The 20509-nt window shown below is 39.2% G+C and overlaps 1 protein-coding gene across 6 annotated transcripts in view; it reads left to right on the top strand.

Annotated features, from left to right (window-relative positions):
* Positions 1-20509, top strand: part of Chd9 (chromodomain helicase DNA binding protein 9) — a 174005-nt gene that overhangs the window by 26089 nt on the left and 127407 nt on the right. For all 6 annotated transcript variants that reach the window (XM_069992293.1, XM_069992294.1, XM_069992292.1 and 3 more), the window contains exon 2: positions 12864-14482. In XM_069992293.1, the coding sequence (XP_069848394.1) occupies positions 13028-14482 (1455 nt within the window). In that variant the 5' untranslated portion in view covers positions 12864-13027. The remainder of the gene's footprint in view (positions 1-12863; positions 14483-20509) is intronic.

Genomic DNA, 20509 nt, shown 5'->3' on the forward strand with positions numbered 1-20509 from the left:
AAAACAACTAGCTACAGGATTCGAACAATAAAATCCTAGAGAGGTCAGATTCTATAAAACAAAAACATGACTGAAATAATAGGTGTACCAGGGAAATTTCAGGGCAATGAGTAAAGAGCATAAGTACGAGAATAGATAAAGTTGGACAGAGTAAAAACTAATGAAAGCATGTTTCTGGGTTTGGCAAACTAAAAGCCAGAAATTGGGAGTCAGAAAAAAAATTATAGACACAAGATAAAACAATTTTATTTTTAGCCTTTTAAATAGTTGTGGTTTCTCTCTCTCTCTCTCTCTCTCTCTCTCTCTCTCTCTCTCTCTCTCTCTCTCTCTCTCTCTCTCTCTCTCATCTTCTCCTTCCCCCCCCCAGCTATCTACCTCTATTCTTCTCTCTCCCCCTCTCTTCTTCCCTCTCCCACTCTCCCTGTCTCCCATCCCCCTCTATTCTTTGTTGTTGTTGTTGGGGGTTGAACTCTGGGCCTGGGCACTGTCCCTCAGCTCTTGAGCTCAAGGCTCTACCACTCAAGCCACCTCCAGGTCCTCATGTATGCAAGGCAAGCACTCTACCACTGAGCCACCTTCTTAGCCCTCCCCTCTATTCTTATCTCCCCTTCCTTCCTTCTTTTCCCTTTACCTTTTCTCTTCTCTCTCCTTTCTTTCCTCCTTCTTTCCCTGACCTCTCTCCATTTTTGCCAGTTCTGGGCTTGAATTCAGGCCTGGGCTCTGTCCCTGAGCCTCTCTGTGCTCAAGGCTAGCACTTGTCCACTTGAGCCACAGCACCACTTTTATGTGGTACTGAGAATCAAATCCAGGGCTTCATGCATGCTAGGCAAGCACTCTACCAATAAGTCACATTCCCCGCCCTACATTTCTTATATGATGCAAGGTTTACTTACCTGCTTTTAAAATATAAGTTTTTGGGGCTGGGAAGTTGGCTCAGTGGTAGAGTGCTTGCCTTGGATGCCTGAGGCCTTGGGTTCGATTCCTCAGCACCACATAAGCAAAAAGAAAAAAGCCGGAAGTGGTGCTGTGGCTCAATTAGTAGAGCGCTAGCCTTGAGCTGAAGAGCTGAGGAACAGCGCCCACGCCCAGAGTTCAGGCCCCACGACCGGACCCCCCCCCAAAATATATATATATATATAAGTTTTCACTTATAAATGGAGATAGAACTATCTTTTAGCAATTTGTGCCTCTGTTTACTTCTTTATTGTGTTTTATTCCCTTCCTACTTCCTGAAATTTCACCAGTCTGAAGACTTAGGTCTTATTCTGCCTTGTGAAGAAAATCACCTCCTGTTATGACCCTTTAGGATTTCTCATCTGATAAAGCATCTTTATTTGTCTTATTTGGCATATCATATATACTTTTCTGACATTTACTCTATTTAATTGTGTGATGAGAAATTTCAGGGACATTTTTGCTCTGTTTTTTTTTTTGTTTGTTTGTTTTGTTTTTTGTCATTCGCGGGGCTTGAACTCTGGGCTTGGGTGCTCTTCAGCTCAAGGCGAACGCTGTACCGCCTGAGCCACAGCGCCACTTCTTGTTTTCGAGTGGTTTATTGGAGATAAGAGTCTCACAGACTTTTCTACCGGGGTTGGCTTTGAACCGTGATCCTCAGATCTCAGCCTCCTGAGTAGCTAGGATTACAGGCATGAGCCACCGGCGCCTGGCTTTTTTTTTTAAAGAAACAGTTGGATAACTGATCAAGTGACACTGGGATGCCCAGAGAAGGGGGATGCTACCTCAGCTGCAATTTATTCTTTGGACTCCAGATCATTTGTGTTCATTCATTTATTAAACAGATTTATTAAGCACCCCCCTCATTTATTTTGTTATATATTATGTAAATATGTTGAGTGTGTAAATGATTCCTGCTTTCATGGAACCCTACAGTGTAATAGAGGAGATAATGAACAACTAGACAAATAGGAAATGACAATTTATAGTGAATTTAATGGAAGAAAAGAACATTGCTATGAGAGACAAATGTGGAGACATTTTTAGATTCTGTGATCAGAGAAGTCCTGTCTCAGGTTGTGCTGTTTGAGGCATTAAAATATCAAACAGGCTGGGCACTGGTGGTTCATGCATTCCATTGTAGCTACTTGGAGCTGAGGTCCGAATATTGTGGTTCCAAGCAGCCTAGGAAAGTCATGAGACTCTTATCTTCAGTTAACTACCCAAAAAGCTCGAAGTAGGGCTGTGGCTCAAGTGGTTGAGAACCAGCCTTGAGCAAAAAAACTCAGGGACAGTGCCAGGCTCTGTGTTAGAGTCTCAAGAACAGCACCCCCCAAAAAAATCATATAGCCAATAGAGGAAAACCATTTTCCTGGAAAAGAGAAAAACATGTTTTAAGACCATGAAGAAAAGAAAAAAAAATTTTATTTTTGGCCGGTTGTGGGGCCTGAACTCTGGGCCTGGGCACTGTCCCTCAGCTCTTCAGCTCCAGGCTAGCGCTCTACCACTTGAGCCACAGTGCCACTTCCGGCTTTTTCTGCTTATGTGGGACTGAGGAATCGAACCCAGGACCTCATGCATGCAAGGCAAGCACTCTACCACTGAGCTACCTACCCAGCCAAAAGTTCATATTTTAAAAATATCTTTATGAAATGGATTGGAGAAAGGCAAGAGTGAAAGCAACCATTCTGTAATACTGCAGTTGCCAAGATAAGATAGGATGGTAGTTGGTACTAGGACAGCAACTATAAGGGATGAAGGGCGGAGATTTATGTAATAATATACTTTGTACATATGCTACATAGGTACCATTTACCTTTTCTCCCCAAATACTATATTTGAGAGACAGAGAAAACAGATGGTAAGGAGATGGTAAAATTGGGACAGCTTTATAATAGAGTGGTTTTTAGAGGAAAGGTGTCAAAAATTATTTCATTGATAGTTCCTGGCTTAAGGGAGTAGATGGATAATGGTATGTAATTTAGTGAGTTAAAGATATGAAGGATAGAAAAACTTTGACAAAAAGTCAACATTTTTTTTTTGTTGTTGTTGGTGGTCATGGGGCTTGAACTCTGGGCCTGTGTGCTGTCCCTGAGCCATAGCACCACTTCCAGTTTTCTGGTGGTTAATTGGAGGTAAGAGTCTCTTGGACTTTTTGTTGCCCAGGCTGGCTTTGAACCATGATCATCAGATCTCAGCCTCATGAGTAGCTAGGATTACAGGCATGAGCCACACTGGCACCCAGCAGAAAGTCAGTTTTTTTTTTGGGGGGGGGGGGTCCGGTCATGGGGCCTGAACTCTGGGCCTGGGTGCTGTCCCTCAGCTCTTCGGCTCAAGGTTAGTGCTCTACCACTTGAGCCACAGTGCCACTTCTGGGTTTTTTTCCTTTTGCTTATGTGGTGCTGGGGAATCGAACCCAGGGCCTCATGCATGCAAGGCAAGCGCTCTACCACTGAGCCACTTTCCCAGCCCCCAGAAAGTCAATTTTTGAACTCTATTCCCAGACAAGTACTTCAGAAGATTGAGTCTGCCTTTATGTGAATGGAAGGAACCTCAGCACAGTGTTAACCATATCTGTGACATCACACTACTAAATCATCTTCATAGAGTATCTTTTTAGAGTAAGAAGTAAACTTTGTATTTATGTTAAAAAATTAGTGGATGATATGGTGTTCTAACAGTTTCAGTTTTTGAGTGAATATTCTCATTATCCAGTTTGTATAGGAAGTTTTGAACAAATAGTTCAGCTACAGGTATGTATTTTTAGGGGGTAGAAAAGCTGGTCATAGATATACCCATATTCGAATTTTAGCAGTGATGCATTATAATTTTCTAAATTTGTTTCAATTCACATTTTCAGCAATGTATGAAAGGGGTAGTCATCTCACATTCAGTTAGTTAGGTAGTTTGATTCACATACTCTAATGTATTTATTTGACAAGCCTTTTGTAAATAGGGCATCCTCGATCTGAAAGTAGGAAATTAAAAACCTGCAATTTTTTTTTGCGGGGGGGTCTGGTCATGGGGTCTGGGCGCTGTCCCTCAGCTCTTCAGCTCAAGGCTAGCGCTCTACCACTTGAACCACAGCACCACATCTGGCTTTTTCTTTTTGCTTATGTGGTGCTAAGGAATCGAACCCAGGGCCTCCGGCATGCAAAGCAAGCACTCTTTATTTCTTTTCTTTTCTTTTTTTTTTTTTTTTTGGGTCCGGTCGTGGGACCTGAACTCTGGGCCTCAGCACTGTCCCTCAGCTCTTCAGCTCAAGGCTAGCGCTCTACCACTTGAGTCACAGCGCCACTTCCGGGTTTTTTCTTTTTTGCTTATGTGGTGCTTGAGGAATCAAACCCAGGGCCTCAGGCATGCAAGGCAAGCGCTCTACCACAGAGCCAACTTCCCAGCCCCGAACCTGCAATTTTTTTGACTGATAGAATGCTATAAATAGAAAATTCCATATTGACCTCATGTGATAGTTACAATGAAATTGGAGGTACAGTGAAAACATTGCATAGAATTACTTCAGTCTATGTGTAGAGCTGTAATAAAGCAAATACATTTTATCTTTCGATTTGGGCTCTTGCAGAATATCTCATGTATATACTAATGTTCATAAATCTATAATGCTTCTAGTCCTAAGCATTCCAGATAATAGCACTTAACATGCATAATATTTGGCGGGCTTAGAATAGTTAGATGATGGTGTAGAATATAAAAGTTATGGTCTTGATATTCTTTGAACAACAGTTGTTAGGCTAATGGTAAATTTGTAATTTTAAGTGAGACTTCTCATTTAATGGTGCTTATTAGTTAAAACTGCAGCTCAAGTCATTACTGATTACTAATAGGTTGTCAGACAGTGATGTTTCTTCTATTACAATATGGCATTATAAGTAAAGATACTCAAGTAAGCTTTGTTTTTGTTTTTTTTATTTTTTTGGTCAGTTGTGGGGCTTGAACTTTGGGCTTGGGCGCTGTCCCTGCGCTCTTCAGCTCAAGGCAAGCACTCTATCTCTTGAGCCACAGCACCACTTCCGGTTTTCTAGTGGTTTAATAGTAGATAAGAGTCTCTTGGACTTTCCTGCCTGGGCTGGCTTTGAACGGTGATCCTCAGATCTGAGCCTCAGATCTGAGCCTCCTGAGAAGCTAGGATTACAGGCGTGAGCCACGGGTGCCCAGCTTTGTTTTTGTTTTGACCTCCCAGATGATTTGAAATCTGAAGAAAAGATTTTTCTCCTCCAGTGGTCATTTCAGGAGCACTATGCAGTATATAACATTTTATTCTATTAGAATTCAGGGACTATTCTTCAGATATATAACTTTATATTTTGTCAGAGAAAGAAAAAGAATGATTTATGTAATGGTTAAAATTCATACTTTGCATTGTTTATCTTAGAATTTTATGCTGTATCACAGGTCATGTAGGTTTACATTATTTTATTTTATTTTTACATTATCTTAAATTATAAGCCACGTCTCCACTCTTCTTTGCTGTCATTTTTTAAAATAGGGCCTAGCTTTTTTTTTTTTTACCTTGGCTGGCATGAACTGCAGTCCTGTTTGTATATCCTAAATACTGGGATGACTGATATGTGCCATTGTACCCAACTTTTAATTGTGATAGGGTCTCAATAGGCTTTTTCCAGGGCCGGCTTGAACCACTGTGCACCTTCAGAGTAGCTAGGAGATAAGGGCCACTGTATGGAGCTTTAAAATGTTTTTTATATATTTGCTTTTAAAAAGCAATTAGGGATGAGGGTATACCTCAGTGGTTTGGTGCTTGTGTAGCCATGTATAAGGCACTGGGCTCCATCCCAGCACTTCCAGAAAAAGAAGAAAAAAGAAGCAGTGGGGCACTGTTGCTCATGCCTGTAATCCTAGCTGTCAGGATACTGGGATCTGGGAATCATACTCAAAAGAGGCTTAGATTTGAAAACTAGGATTTAAAGCCCACTCAAGCAGAAAAATCCATGAGACTCTTATCTCCAATTAACTAGAAAAAGAAAGAGAAGTGGGGGGAAGGAGGGAAGGAGGGAGGAAGGGAAAGAAAGAAAGCAGAAAAAAAGGTAAGAATTAGAGGCCAGGCTCAGGTGATAGGGAGAGCACCAGTTGAGCAAGCAAGCTTAACCAGAACCTGAGGCTTTGAGTTAAATCCCCAAAACCACAAAAAAAAAAAAAAAAAAAAAAGTAGGAAAACAACACTTTTTGTTAGGCTACAACAGATATGCACAGTCTGGTTTATTACAAAGTAAATACATCTCTGAAACTACCACCCAGGTTAAAAAAAATAGAACGTTATCATTATCAGCAGCTCAGAACTCCATATGCTTTTCTAATTATCACTCCTTTCCTTCCTTCCTAGAGGGGACCATTATCCTGACTTACTTCTAAAACCATAGATTATTTTGTTTGTTTTTGAACTTTATTAAATGGTGGTTTGGAGCCAGCCTGGACATCAAAGTCCATGAGATTCTTAAAAAAAATTTTTTTTATTTGTTGGTCATAGAGCTTGAACTCAGAGCCTGGGCACTATCCTTGAGCTTTTTTGCTCAAGGGTAGCGATCTACCACTTTGTGCCACTCCCAGTTTACTGTGGTTAATTGGAGATCAGAGTCTTACAGACTTTCCTGCCCCTGCTGGCAATGAATAGCAATCCTCAGATCTCAGCCTCCTGAGCAGTTATGATTATAGGCATGAGCCACCACCAGCTTCCAATGGCCATGAGATTCTTTAAAAAAAAAAGTGTTGTTGTTTTTTTTTTTATTGTGGAACTACTGTACAGAGGGGTTGCAGTTATATGAGCAAGGTAATGAGTACATTTCTTATCAAGCATTGTTGCCTCCTCCTTTGTTTTTCCCCTACCATCCCTTCTTTCCCACTTCCACAACTATACTACCTCCCCCCCACAACTTGTAAAGTTTGTTTTTCAACATAGTCTTTTGTACATATCATTGTTAACAGTGGGTTAACCTGTATCCCTATTTAAACATTTTGTTTTTTCCCTTTCCCTCCCCAAATTATACCCACATCAAATACAGTGAAAACGGGTTACATCGTGGGGGAAGAACATACAAAGCAACAAAAAAAATCACATGGTACCTTATAAATACATTAGACACAATAGCAAGAAAGAAAAAAAAAACACTTATGTCCCTATCTTGGAGTTCATTTCACTTAATTTCATCTTATCTGGCCATATGTACATAGCTTTTGACCTTTTCTACTTGTCCCAGACATATACTAGTTATAACTACCCAGAAGCTGGAACTGCAGCTATGGCCAATGGTAGAGCCCTAACCTTGAGGGAAAAAAGCTTCGGGCAGCTCCAAGGCCATGACTTCAAGCTGCAGGACCAGCACCAAATAATATAAAATAAAAGCTGCTCATACATACTATAGTAATAATGCCCTATAGTTTCCTAAACTTATTGTTTTATTCATGCTTTCATTTAGTGGTATATGAATGGATAGTTATCCCCTATTTAATTATATGGTTTAGCACACTACTATATTTGATGTTTTGTGTTCTTTTCTTCTTGCCTCCAAAGGTAGATATTTGGTGATATTTGGTAGATAATCTGAGCTGTAAGGCAAAGATATGAGATAACAAATAGAAATTTTTAAGTTCAAAAATGAGGACCGAGCTCTATGCAGTGATCCATTGTAATCCTAGTACTCATGAGGCCGCAGGAAAGGAGGATTGTGGGTCTGAGGCCAGTCTATGCTACATAGCAAGTTGTGTTCTAGGCTGAGCAACACTTGGTCTCCAAACAGTGACAAAAAAAAGTAACTATGTTATACCTGTTGTATTCTAACAGAACACATAATAGTGAGATGGTAAGAGATAACTTTTTTCTTGATCTTTAAGTTTTAAACTAGATCGAACTGTATCTACCATAATTCTAGGGTATTTGATGTTTGTGAAGAATGAAAAAATGCTTATCTGTGGCATAATCAAAGAACATTCCTGAAAGAGAGAGAAAAGTATTTTGCTAAGGTGAATTTGACAACTATTAGGTAAAATATGTAGTATGCTTTGAAATAAGGTCCTAATTAAAAAGGGGAACAATATTACAAAGATGTAAGTTATTCCTCAAGCTAACGAAAATGTGCAGACATGACCAGAATTCCTAGAGCTACTGATAGTGTTACTATCTCTTATAATCAAATACTGTATCTTAAGTCAGAAACTTCCAGAATGGCACTAAGACGATTTCCTTAAAGTAATAGAACTGAGTTTTATATATTTATTTATACCAATAGTAGAAAAACATTTTACAGCATTCACATCATTTTAAAAAGTGGAATTAAGCCCGCCGCTGGGGGCTCATGCCTATAATCCTAGCTACTCAGGAGGCTGAGATCTGAGGATCACTGTTCAAAGCCAGCCTGGGCAAGAAAATCTGTGAGATTCATCTCCAATTAACCACCAGAAAACTGGAAGTGATGCTGTGACTCAAGTGGTAGAGCGCTTGCCTTGAGCTGAAATGAGGGACAGTGCCCAGGCCCAGAGTTCAAGCACCAAAACCAACAGAAAAAAAAAAGTGGAATTGAATTGTTCATGAATTTACATTTTAGAGGATATATTGAAGATATATTAAGATTTGATTGAATTTGAAGTGTTAAGTAACTGAATTTGGTACATATGAAGTCACACCTATAATCTTATATGCAGTAAACTATTTTATACCAATCGGACACAGAGGACAAGTTGCAGTAAAGAAAATCCAAGTGAGTGTAGTATCATAGGGCCTAAGAATTTCCAGAAACCATTTAGAAACATTTAAATTGCTTTTCTTATAATCCAAGTAGAGTGGTAGCTGAGTAAATCAGTCTCCCTTCTCTTCCCTCTGTCCTCTTCCAACTCTTCCCTCTTCCCTCTTCTCTTTTTTCTTCTTTCTCTTCTCCTCTCTTCTCTCTTCTCTTTCTCTTCTCTTCTTTCTCTCTCCTTCATTCCTTTTTCTTTTTCTTTTGAGATGAGGAGTCACTGTATTGCCCAGGTTGTTTTCAAAAGGCTCATCTCAAGTGATTCCACCTAAACACCTAATTTCTGAGATTACATGTGTGAGTTCTGGAATTACAAGATGCCGCCATCACACCTGACCATAATTTTTATTCTAAAAAGACTGAGAACCTAATTGGTATATGATGAATGGTCATACATAGACTGCTGGATTTCATATGAAAAATAGCATTTGTATTTATCCTTTATTGTCATGTCCATTACTGATGGCAAGTGTTTTCTTAGTGGTCAAAGACCGGAATTATGAGAGCATCCATGTGCTCTTGTAATGTGGATATTCTGGGTAGTCCCTGTCTAGGAAATTGCCATTGATAGATAGATGCAGAAACTACCAAGTGTAAGAGGTTTATAAGCTAATGTGTAGTTAGAAAATGGAGGCAGTAAATCACTTGTTTTCAATATTTAACATTGAATATAAGGATCTAAATAGGATGATTTGGTCTGTATGGTTTTCTTAAGGTAGAGAAGACCTGCTGATGCTCAAAGTTAAGAAGAGAAGCAATTACAAGGGAATGGTTAAAGACCTTAGAAAGTGATGGAATATGTGTGGGCATTAATCCATTTGAAGAGATGGCTGTATTCCTTTTTTTGGGGGGGGTCCAGTCGTGGGGCCTGAACTCTGGGCCTGGATGATGTCCCTCAGCTCTTCAGCTCAAGGCTAGCGCTCTACCACTTGAGCCACAGCACCACTTCCGGCTTTTTTCTTTTTGCTTATGTGGTGTGGAGGAATGGAACCCAGGGCCTCATGCATGCAAGGCAAGCGCTCTACCACTGAGCCACCTTCCCAGCCCTGGCTGTATTCTCATATACATTTTTTTTTTTTAAGTAGGCAAGGTTTTCCTATGTAGAGCAAAACTGGCTGCAAACTCATGATTCTTCTGCCTCAGCCTTTTTAGTGCTGGGATTATAGAAATGAACTACCAATCCTCCCCTCCCCAGCATTTGTTTTATAATAGCTATACTTATTTTTTATTTATCTCATAATGTTTTGGTTTGATACAAAGGCTGAAAAGAAACTCAAGTAACTGAGACTTCAGTTAGAAATGTTCTAACTTTGAACCTCCATTCTAGCGACTAATACCTGACTCAAAGTGGATACTTCTTTTTTTGCCACTCATGGAGCTTTAGCTGAGGGCCTGGGTGCTGTCCCTGAGTTTGTGCTCAAGGCTAATGCTCCACCACTTGATCTACACACAGCTCTGCTTCTGGCTTTTTGGTAGCCCTTTGGAGATAAGAAACTCATGGACTTTCCTGCCTGAGCTTTGAACCTCAATCCTCAGATCTCAGCGGCTCGAGTAGCTAGGATTATAGGATTCTAGGCATGAGCCACTGGCACCTGACTATCAAAGGGGATACTTTCTTTTTAAGGCAAAGATGAAAATTGATTTAAGGTAAAGAACTTTTTTTTTTTTTCTTTCTGTTTGATGCTGGGATCCAACCCAGTGTAACAGGCCAATCTTCTATCTTTAAACTACCTTCCTAATCCCTAGAACTTTTTTTTCCCTCCATCATGGGTTTTGAATTTAGAGCCTGGGTGCTGCCCTTGAGCTCTTTCGTTCAAGGCTAGTGCTCTGCCACTTTGAGCCACAGCTCCACTTCTGGTTTTCTGGGGGTTAATTGTAGATAAGAGTCTCATACCCTTTCCTGCCTGGGCTGGCTTTGAACCACAGTCCTCAGATCCCAGCCTCCTGAGTCGCTAGGATTAGAGATGTGAGCTACCAGCACCTAGCCAGATATAGTATTTTAATGGGCAACATTAATAAGCTCTTCTATATCATTATTCCAGTTTCTGTATCTGCACTTATTTTCATTGATTTACTTTCTACTTTCTTCCCTTTGTGTACCTTTTCCAGTGGGAGAAGTACTGTTTCCTACACAGTACTTAACTCCTGCCAGATTTTATTTCTGAACTCATTGTCTACTCTTCTAGACCTTTTATAAGGATTCTTCCAAATGTTACCTATTCAAAGAATCATTTTCTGGGGCTGGGAATGTGGTTTAGTGATAGAGTGCTTTTCTGGCATGCATGAATCTCTGGGTTTGATTCCTCAGTACCAAATAAGCAGAAAAGGCCAGAAGTGGAGCTGTGGCTCAGCGTGGTAGAGTGCTAGTCTTGAGAAAAAGAAGCTCAGGGACAGTGCCCAGGCCCTTAATTCAAGCCCCAGTACTGGCAAAAATAATAATAAATAAAATAATTACAAAATAAAAAAATCGGCAAAATATGCTCTCTTACTTCATAATTCACTTTATAAATGAGTTTATAGCTCTCTTAAGGCACATTTACCATATTTTCTTTAATATAATACATGTTTTCTCATTGCAGACTCCCTTCCCTACTCAGAGTCTCATCTACTTAAAGCTTCATTCTGGGGGCAAGGAATTTTTACAGTTTATGTGTAGATGTTTTGGATATGATGATGTTGTCCAGGAGCATTTGATTAATTAAGTAATAAGTTAAAATTACACTCATGCCAGATGTTGTGGTACAAGCCTATAATTCTGGCACTCTAGAGGCTGAGGTAGGAGAATTGAGAGCTGAAGGCCAGTTTGGGTTACATAGTTATTTCAAAATATTACAAACAAAAATACATAACTTACACTGACTCGATGTTTTATGGGCATTTCTCACAGTTCACATTTAGTACTTAGTTTCATAACTAAGGCTTATTGCAATGTGTATCTTATTATAATGAGGCATTGGTGTCTGTTTTCTTTTTCTTTCCATTATATACTTTTCCTCTGTTGCTTACTTTTATCAAAGTACATATATAGTTTATTATAATCCGTGGAGTATTTAATTGTTCATATTCTCTTTCAGAGGGGTGTGTGTGTATGTGTGTGTGTGTGTGTGTGTGTGTACACATATGTATCTGTCCTGGGACTTGAACTCACGGCCTGAGCACTGTCCTTGAGCTTTTTTTTGCTTGAGGATAGCACTCTACTAGTTGAGCTACAGATCCACTTAGGACCTTTTTTTCGAGCAGTTTATTGGAAATAAGAGTCTCATCAACTTTGCTGCCCATACTGGCTTTGAACCACCATCCTTAGATCTCAACCTCCTGAGTATATAGGATTACAGATGTGAGCCAAAGGTGTGTGGCTTAGATCAGTTATTTTTTATCATCCTAGTATCATCCTGGGGACGATGACTATTCCATGGGCATATAGCATATGGCATATTATTCCTAGGCTTATTTTATATTCTTTTCTCACTATATATACTTGGAATGAAGTATCTATATTATTATGTGGGGTATTTTTGTTGTTTTTTTTTTTGTCTGATCTCAGGGCTTGAACTCTGGGCATGGGTACTGTCCCTGAGCCTCAAAGCTAGTGCTCTACCACTTGAGCCACAGCACCTTTTCCGACTCTCTCTGAGTAGTTTATTGGAGATAAGAGTTTCACTGACTTTCTTGACCCAGCTGGCTTCAAACCGTGATCCTCAGATATCAGCCTCCTAGTAGCTAAGATTACAGGGCTGAGCCACCAGCTGCTGGCTACATTATTGCCTTTTTTTTTTTTTTTCCTGCCAGTCCTGGGGCTTGAGGGCCTGGGCACTGTCCCTGAGCTTCTTTGGCTCAAGGCTAATACTCTACCACTTGAGCTACTGCACCACTTCTGGCTTTTTCTGTTTATGTGGTACTGAGGAATTGAATCCAGGGCTTCATGCATGCTAGGCAAGCACTTTACCACTGAGCCACATTCCCAGCCCCTACACCTTTGCTTTTAAGTCTGTATATTTCTGTCTACTACAGGAGCCTTTGTTTCCTTGAAGAGAATATTAATGAGCTATTAGCAGTTAATTATTTCATTAAAAATTCTGTACCTAAGGTTTTTTAAATGTAAGTTTAATGAATACTTATTAGTAAGTTTACATTTCTTTTTTTCCCCAGGATTTTGACACTTCACCACATGTCATTATGGAGAGCAATAATGAACATTGGCCTGTTTTGGGTTAGCGGATGACCTTTGGAAATGATCCAGTAATACCTACTACAGACAAGCTAAAAAAACTCCATTTGGAGTTAAGAGCCCAAATTGTTACTTAATTTTGAAGATGACAGATCCAATCATGGACTTCTTTGATGATGCCAATCTTTTTGGTGAGACTTTAGAAGGATTGTCAGATGATACATTTGTACAACCAGGACCTGTCTCACTAGTTGATGAATTGAACTTGGGTGCAGAATTTGAACCTTTGCACATAGACTCATTGAACCATGTTCAAAGTACTCCAACACATCAGAAGATGACTGATTTTGAACAGTTAAATCAGTTTGACTCAATGAAATTTCACCAAGTTAATCAATCTTTTGGAAGCCCAGCTGAACATATGTTATCTCCACATTCTCAATTTAATTGTTCTCCTATCCACCCCCCAAACCAACCCAATGGTTTGTTTCCAGATGTAGCAGATGGCAGTCCAATGTGGGGCCATCAGACAGCTCCTAGCATTTCTAATCAAAATGGATCTCCTTTTCACCAACAAGGACATTCACACTCTATGCATCAAAATAAAAGCTTTGTGGCACACCCTGACTTTGCCTTATTTCAGGCCAATGAACAACAAACACAGTGTACTTCATTACGCTCACAACAGAACAGAAATAATCTTAATCCAGGGCAAAACTCTCTTAGCCAATCTAAAAATTTTATAGATGTTAATGTTTCTGGTCCACATAGAGTCAATGTTAATCACCCATCTCATATTACTAATGCATCTGCTTCACAACCATCTCATTCAATTCATTTTTCTCAAACATCAAACCCTTCAGTACACTTCCTTAAGTGTAACAGTCATCAAGACGGAAATTTTAATGGATCATCTCCAAATATGACTTCTTGTTCTGTCAGCAATTCACAGCAGTTTTCTTCACATTATTCCTTTCCCAGTAATCATGTATCACCCAACAGTCTCCTTCAATCCTCTGCAGTTCTTGCACCTAATCATGCAAATCAGACTTTATCTGATTTTACTGGAAGTAATTCCTTTTCGCCTCATAGGAGAATCAAGCAAGAATCCACTCAGCATATCCTAAACCCCAGTGCATCACTGAATTCAAATAATTTCCAAATGTTGCATTCATCACATCCTCAGGGTAATTATAGCAGTTCAAAATTATCTCCTGTGCACATGAACTTCCAAGATCCTGTTGACTCAGGAGCTCAAATGAGCCATTTCAGTGATCATGTAGAAACCAATGGTTTTTCAACTTTAGAAGAGAATTTACTTCATCAAATGGGATCTCATACTGAGCCATTTACAGGACTTGACCCAGAGGAACTTCTTCAGGAGGGTCTTCTTCCCCAATTTGATGAGACAACATTTGGACAAGATAATTCAAATCATGTTTTGGATCATGACCTTGATCGACACTTTACTTCCCATCTTATAGCACGACCTTCTGATATGGCTCATACTCAGTTGCAATATCAGGCTCGGAGTTGGCATTCATCATTTCCTAATCATCAGCATTTACATGACAGAAATCGCCTGTGTTTACAGCGACAGGTATGTAGTCTTTTTTTTTTTAAATTTATCAATTTGGGCTAAAATGTGCTTTTACTCATTGAGTTAATTTTATATAAAACCTGGTTAAGATTTCCTAGTCTCAGCGTTGTATTAGTATATGTATTGTATTGTATCTTGCTTTAAAAATGTTGAGGGGCTGTGGATGTATAGCTCAATGTTTGCCTATAGCATGTGGAAGGCCCTAGATTTGCTCTCCAATATTATTTTTTTTTAAGTTGATGAAAGTGATTTATTGATGTATTCAATGCAGTAAATTAACTTTTATGTTTAGAAAATTACAAGTTTTTAAGACTTATTTTATTGCTTTTGCTGGTCCTGGGGCTTGAACTCTGAGCCTGGACACTGTCCCTGAACTTCTTTTGCTCAAGGCTAGTGTTCTACCACTTGAGCCACAGTGTCAGTTCTGGCTTTTTCTGAATAGTTTATTGGAGAAAAGAGTCGCATAGACTTTCCTGGCTGGGTTGGCTTCAAGCCCTGATCCTCACATCTCAGCCTCAAGAGAAGCTGGGATTACAGGTGTGAGCCCACCAGTGCCCAATTGTATTTACTTTTAACAGGTTTTATAAAAAATAAAACCTTAAAGTGGTTTGCCAGTGGTTCACACCTGTAGTCCTAGCTACTCAGGAGCCTGAGATCTGAGGATCATGGTTCAAAACCAGCCCCGGCAGGAAAGTTCTATCTCCAATTAACCACCAGTAAACTGGAAGAGGCACTGTGGCTCAAGTAGTAAAGTGCTAGCCTTGTGCTGAAGAGCTGAGGGATAGTGCCCAGGCTCAGAGTTCAAGCCCCACAATGGACAAAAAAATAAATAAAACCTTAATAATTGGGAAATAGGTGAAAATTTTTATAAATATAATGGACATAGTATTAATATCCCCATAAAGGCGCATATAAATTAACTAGCATACAATCTCATTTGATAACTAGCTAAAGCACATAGGATGAAATTCAAAAGAAGAAAAAAGCCTCAACAAAACTCATACAATATACAACTTTAATAAAAATTTTTAATTTTAATGCCAGTGCTGTCAAAGTTTTGGTAAAATTGGTAGTTTCATGGGTTTCTTACAATTTGTAAAATATTTTTTTGGGGGGGGGGGGTGTCTGGTCGTGGGGCCTGAACTCTGGGCCTGGGCGCTGTCCTTCAGCTCTTCAGCTCAAGGCTAGCACTTTACCACTTGAGCCACAGCGCCACTTCCGGCTTTTTTCTTTTTTGCTTATGTGGTGCTGAGGAATCGAACCCAGGGCCTCAGGCATGCAAGGCAAGTGCTCTACCACTGAGCCACCTTCCCAGCCCCTGTAAAAATATTTTTAAAAGCAACTTAATGGAATCCTAAACATAGCAAATATATATACTCAAAGATATTTATCTTCCTATGTATATAAGGGCCAGCTAGAAACAGCATAGTTTATTATTTCTGTGTTTGATGGATTATTTTAAATATTGAAAAAACTGAAGGTTAACACTGAGAAAATTTTGGCTAATGATATGGGGAAAAATCACAATTTAAAATTAGGATAACAGTTCAGATTCTGGTATTAGACCATGTAGGTACGACTTTGGCTCCTCATACTAGCTGCATGACATTGAGCTAATCACACAATTTCTATGTGTTTCTTATTCTTTATTTCTAAAATATGAAATAGGTGTAGAATCTAATAGGGATTTGGGAAGAATTAACAGTTACAACATATAAAAGTGCTTAGGATTATACCTAGTTTATAGGTAAGTACTTAGTAAATATTTATATAATACTTTTAAAAGAAAAAGTAACATATAAATGGAAAAAAACAGATATAGTACAGTTATGCTTTAGTTTTCTGTATTGTGTCATTAGTTGTTTTTGTTTTGTTTTGTTGTCGGTCGTGGGGCTTGAACTCTGGGCTTGGGCACTGTCCCTACACTCTTCAGCTCAAGGTGAGCACTCTACTGCTTGAGCCACAGCGGCACTTCGGTTTTCTAGTGGTTTTATTGGTGATAAGAGTCGCATGGCCTTTTCCTACCCAGGCTGGCTTTGAACCGTGATCCTCAGATCTTAGCCTCCTGAGTTGGTAGGATTACAGGCATGAGCAACTGGTGCCAGGCTGTGTCATTAGTTGTCTTTTCTTCTTTTTTTTCTTTTTAGCAAAAAGAATAATCCAATCTATAAATCAGCATGGAACTGCATGGATGTGTTTTAGTTACAATCTATTGTGTATGTTATTGTAAAGCAAATCTATAAAGCAATCTATAAATGTGTCATTAGTTTTATAATAAAATCTTATGTGATATTTTATATTTCTCTGGAATTTTGTTACATTGTTTAATAAATGCTTTAATACCTTAGTTATATGTGAGAATAAGTAGACAGTGTTCTTGAACCATGATTCTTTTTTTTTTTTTTTTTTGTCAGTCGTGGGGCTTGAACTCTGGGCTTGGGCGCTGTCCCTCAGCTCTTCAGCTCAAGGCGAGCGCTCTACCACTTGAGCTACAGCGCCACTTCCGGTTTTCTGGTGGTTTATTGGAGATAGGAGTCTCACATTCTCTCCTGCCCAGGCTGGCTTTGAACCTCGATCCTCAGATCTCAGCCTCCTGAGTAGCTAGGATTACAGGCATGAGCCACCAGCGCGCGGCTGAACCATGATTCTTGAAGTATTTAAGGACCAGTTTTTTATTTGAAAGCTTAAGATATTTCAAAAAAATAAAGTCTATGATTTTCCCATTAGGTTTATTTCAATTCTATTTCAGGTACTAGTTTAAACATACTTTTTTTTTTGAAATGTCTAGGTAGATGTATTAAAGGTGTACTTAGGTGTACTTAAAAGGCACTTAAACCCATCCCTTGTGACTTTAAGTATGGGATTTTGCTCCCTCTACTGGAAGATCAAGCATGTTAATCAGAAGGACCATAGGAAAAAAATCTCCACTAGTTGAACTTGAAAGTTATTTATCCAACTTTCTATGTAGATGTCTGAATAGTTTGATTAATCACTTTTTTGTGAATTGACATTGCAAAGCATAAACCTTATGAACTGTAATTTTTAATTTTGTTTTCCTGTCATTATTTTTACATCATGTTTTTAATGTGTTTTCTTGGCTTAAAGAAGTAAAAGAACTGTCCTAAGATTGGAATGAAGGATAATATAGTGTCTTGCTAGTATGTAGCTATATAACTCATAAGAAAAATTGTTTTCAGACCCATCATAAGAAACCTTTTATAACTTTATTTTCTTTGTCCTTAAAAAAAAGTAAACATGCCCTAAATTTCTGGAGTAGCCTGTTTGAAATACCTTCTTGACCTTTGAAACAAAGTCTGATAACCAACTTTCCTATTATTTCTTTTCTTTTTTTTGGGGGGGTGTCCGGTAGTGGGGCCTGAACTCTGGGCCTGGGCACTGTCCCTCAGCTCTTCAGCTCAAGGCTAGTGATCTACCACTTGAGCCATAGCACCACTTCTGGCTTTTTCTGCTTATATGGTGCTGAGGAATTAAACCCAGGGCCTCATGCATGGGAAGCAAGCACTCTACCACTGAGCCAACTTCCCAGCCCTCCTATTATTTCTTAGCATTAAAAATGATACTGGATTTCATTGATTGTGGCAGTAAAGAGAGAGATTGGATGTTAGGATTATAATGGTGATTATTGTCATGAGATCATATATCCTAAATAGGTACTGAGATCATATATCCTAAATATATGAAGTTCAGATGATTTAATAGTGAAATTTATGGCAAATTCAAGTAGAGGAATTAAACATTTTACCTATGTAATTTCTGGCACGTTCTGATGGTTATTATGAATATTCTACACCTGAAATGTTACATTATGTTCTTAGATTATTATGTTGCTTTCTTAGAATCAACAGAATGAAAACTCGGTGTTTATTGTTGTTGTTCTTATTTTGGTTAAGTTTCTTTAGCTCTCTTACTTGAAATAGCATTATTACATATAGAAATTGAAAGATTAAAAAAATAATAGAGGGGCTGGGAAGGTGACTCAGTGGTAGAGTGCTTGCCTTGCATGCATAAGGCTCTGAGTTCGATTCCTCAGCACCACATAAACAAAAAGAAAAAAAAGCCAGAAGTGGCGCTGTGGCTTAAGTGTTAGAGCGCTAGCCTTGAGCTGAAGAGCTGAGGGACAGCACCCAGGCCCAGAGTTCAGGCCCCATGACCGGAACCCCTCCCCCCAAAAATAATAATAATAGAATGGCATATGCTTTTTATCTAAATAGATGCTTTTCTTTAATCTACTGGATGAAAAATCACTCAGTTTTAGAAAACTACAGTGAGCCATCAGATGTTTAAAGAGTATTTTGAAACATTGCCTTATCTTTTTTCACAAGTGGGGTGATTATAGATATAATTTCAAACATCTTAGATTATCCTGATGTCTGGCTCAATTGTTAAAAATAGTGATTATTGCTGAGATCACTTCTATATTTGACTCTAGAATTTTGCCACTTTTAAAAATAAGAGAAGAAAAGAACCTGGTTGCTGAGAGAAGCATCTTGAAGGGCGTATGGTAGGGGAGGAAGCTATTGTAGATATTTCTAATTGTTAGTATGTATAAAACAACATTCGCAGGGGCTAGGAAAGTGGTTCAGTAGTAGAGTGTTTGCTTTGCATGCATGAGGCCCTGGGTTTAATTCCTCAGCACCACATAAGCAGAAAAAGCAGGAAGTGGCTCTGTGGCTCAAGTGGTAGAGCTCTAGCCTTGAGTTGAAGAACTGAGGGACAGCACCCAGGCCCAGAGTTCAGGCCCCATGACCGACAATAATAAATAAATAAAATTAAATTGCATACACAGAAAATGTTAGCTTTCTTCATCTAATTTTTAGAGCAAAGAAATTTTGGGAGAATAAAACATCCTAAGCTACACCCTTTATGACAGACAAATATTTTCTGCTGTTCTGTATCACCAAATCTTTTGTGTTTGTTTTAGTTATAAAGTGGAAATAACGTATATGGGGTACTGTGTGACACTTCTCTTTCCCCCAACCCCCTCAGTACTGGGGCTTGAACTCAGGCTCTCATGATCTTGCTTAGCTTTTCCACTCAAAGCTGGTGTTCTACTATTTGACATACACCTCCTTTTGGCTTTTGTGCTAGGTAATTGTAGGTAAGTATCTCAGATTTGTTTACCTGGACTGACTTTGAACCTTGACACTTAGGTCTCAGCCTCTTGAGTAGCTAGGATTCTGTACATAGCCATAGATGCCTAACTCTCTTACTTTTTTTTTTTTTTTTTTTTTTGTTGGTCGTGGGGCTTGAACTCTGGGCCTGGGCGTTGTCCCTCAGCTCTTCAGCTCAAGGCGAGCGCTCTACCACTTGAGCTACAGCGCCACTTCCGGTTTTCTGGTGGTTTATTGGAGATAGGAGTCTCACGGTCTTTCTTGCCCGGGCTGGCTTTGAACGGCGATCCTCAGATCTCAGCCTCCTGAGTAGCTAGGATTACAGGCGTGAGCCACCAGCGCCCGGCTCTAACTCTCTTACTTTTTAAAATAACTTAAATTTTGATTTATTGAATGTAAAGATACTAATTACTTGTAAATTAAAAAGAAACCTTTAAGACAGGTTTATGAAGCCCATGTAAAAGTTGTACTTTAAGCTGGGTGCCCGTGGCTCACTCCTATAATCCTTGCTACTCAGGAGGCTGAGATCTGAGGATCATGGTTCAAAGCCAGCCTGCCAGACTCTTATCTGTTATAAACTCCTCAGAAAAAGCCAGAAGTGGTGCTGTGGCTCAAGTAGTAAAGTTCCAGCCTTGAGCACAAAAGAGGCTCGAGGACAGCACCCAGGCCCTGAGTTCAAGCCCTATAACTACCATCAACAACAACAAAAATCATACTTTATGGTAATAATTTTTCTTCTGTTAAATATAGTAGGTAATTGTTACAATCAATGGATTTATAGAAAACAAGCATGGAAAATAAGTTACTGCATGATGGCACACACCTGTTATCTCAGTAATCAGGAAGCAAAGATCTCAGGTCACTGGTCTGTATGACATAGCCTGAGTTAATACAG

The sequence above is a fragment of the Dipodomys merriami genome, unplaced genomic scaffold (genome assembly GCF_024711535.1).
Source record: "Dipodomys merriami isolate MVZ:Mamm:240054 unplaced genomic scaffold, mDipMer1.0.p SCAF_41, whole genome shotgun sequence".
Lineage (NCBI taxonomy): Eukaryota > Metazoa > Chordata > Mammalia > Rodentia > Heteromyidae > Dipodomys > Dipodomys merriami.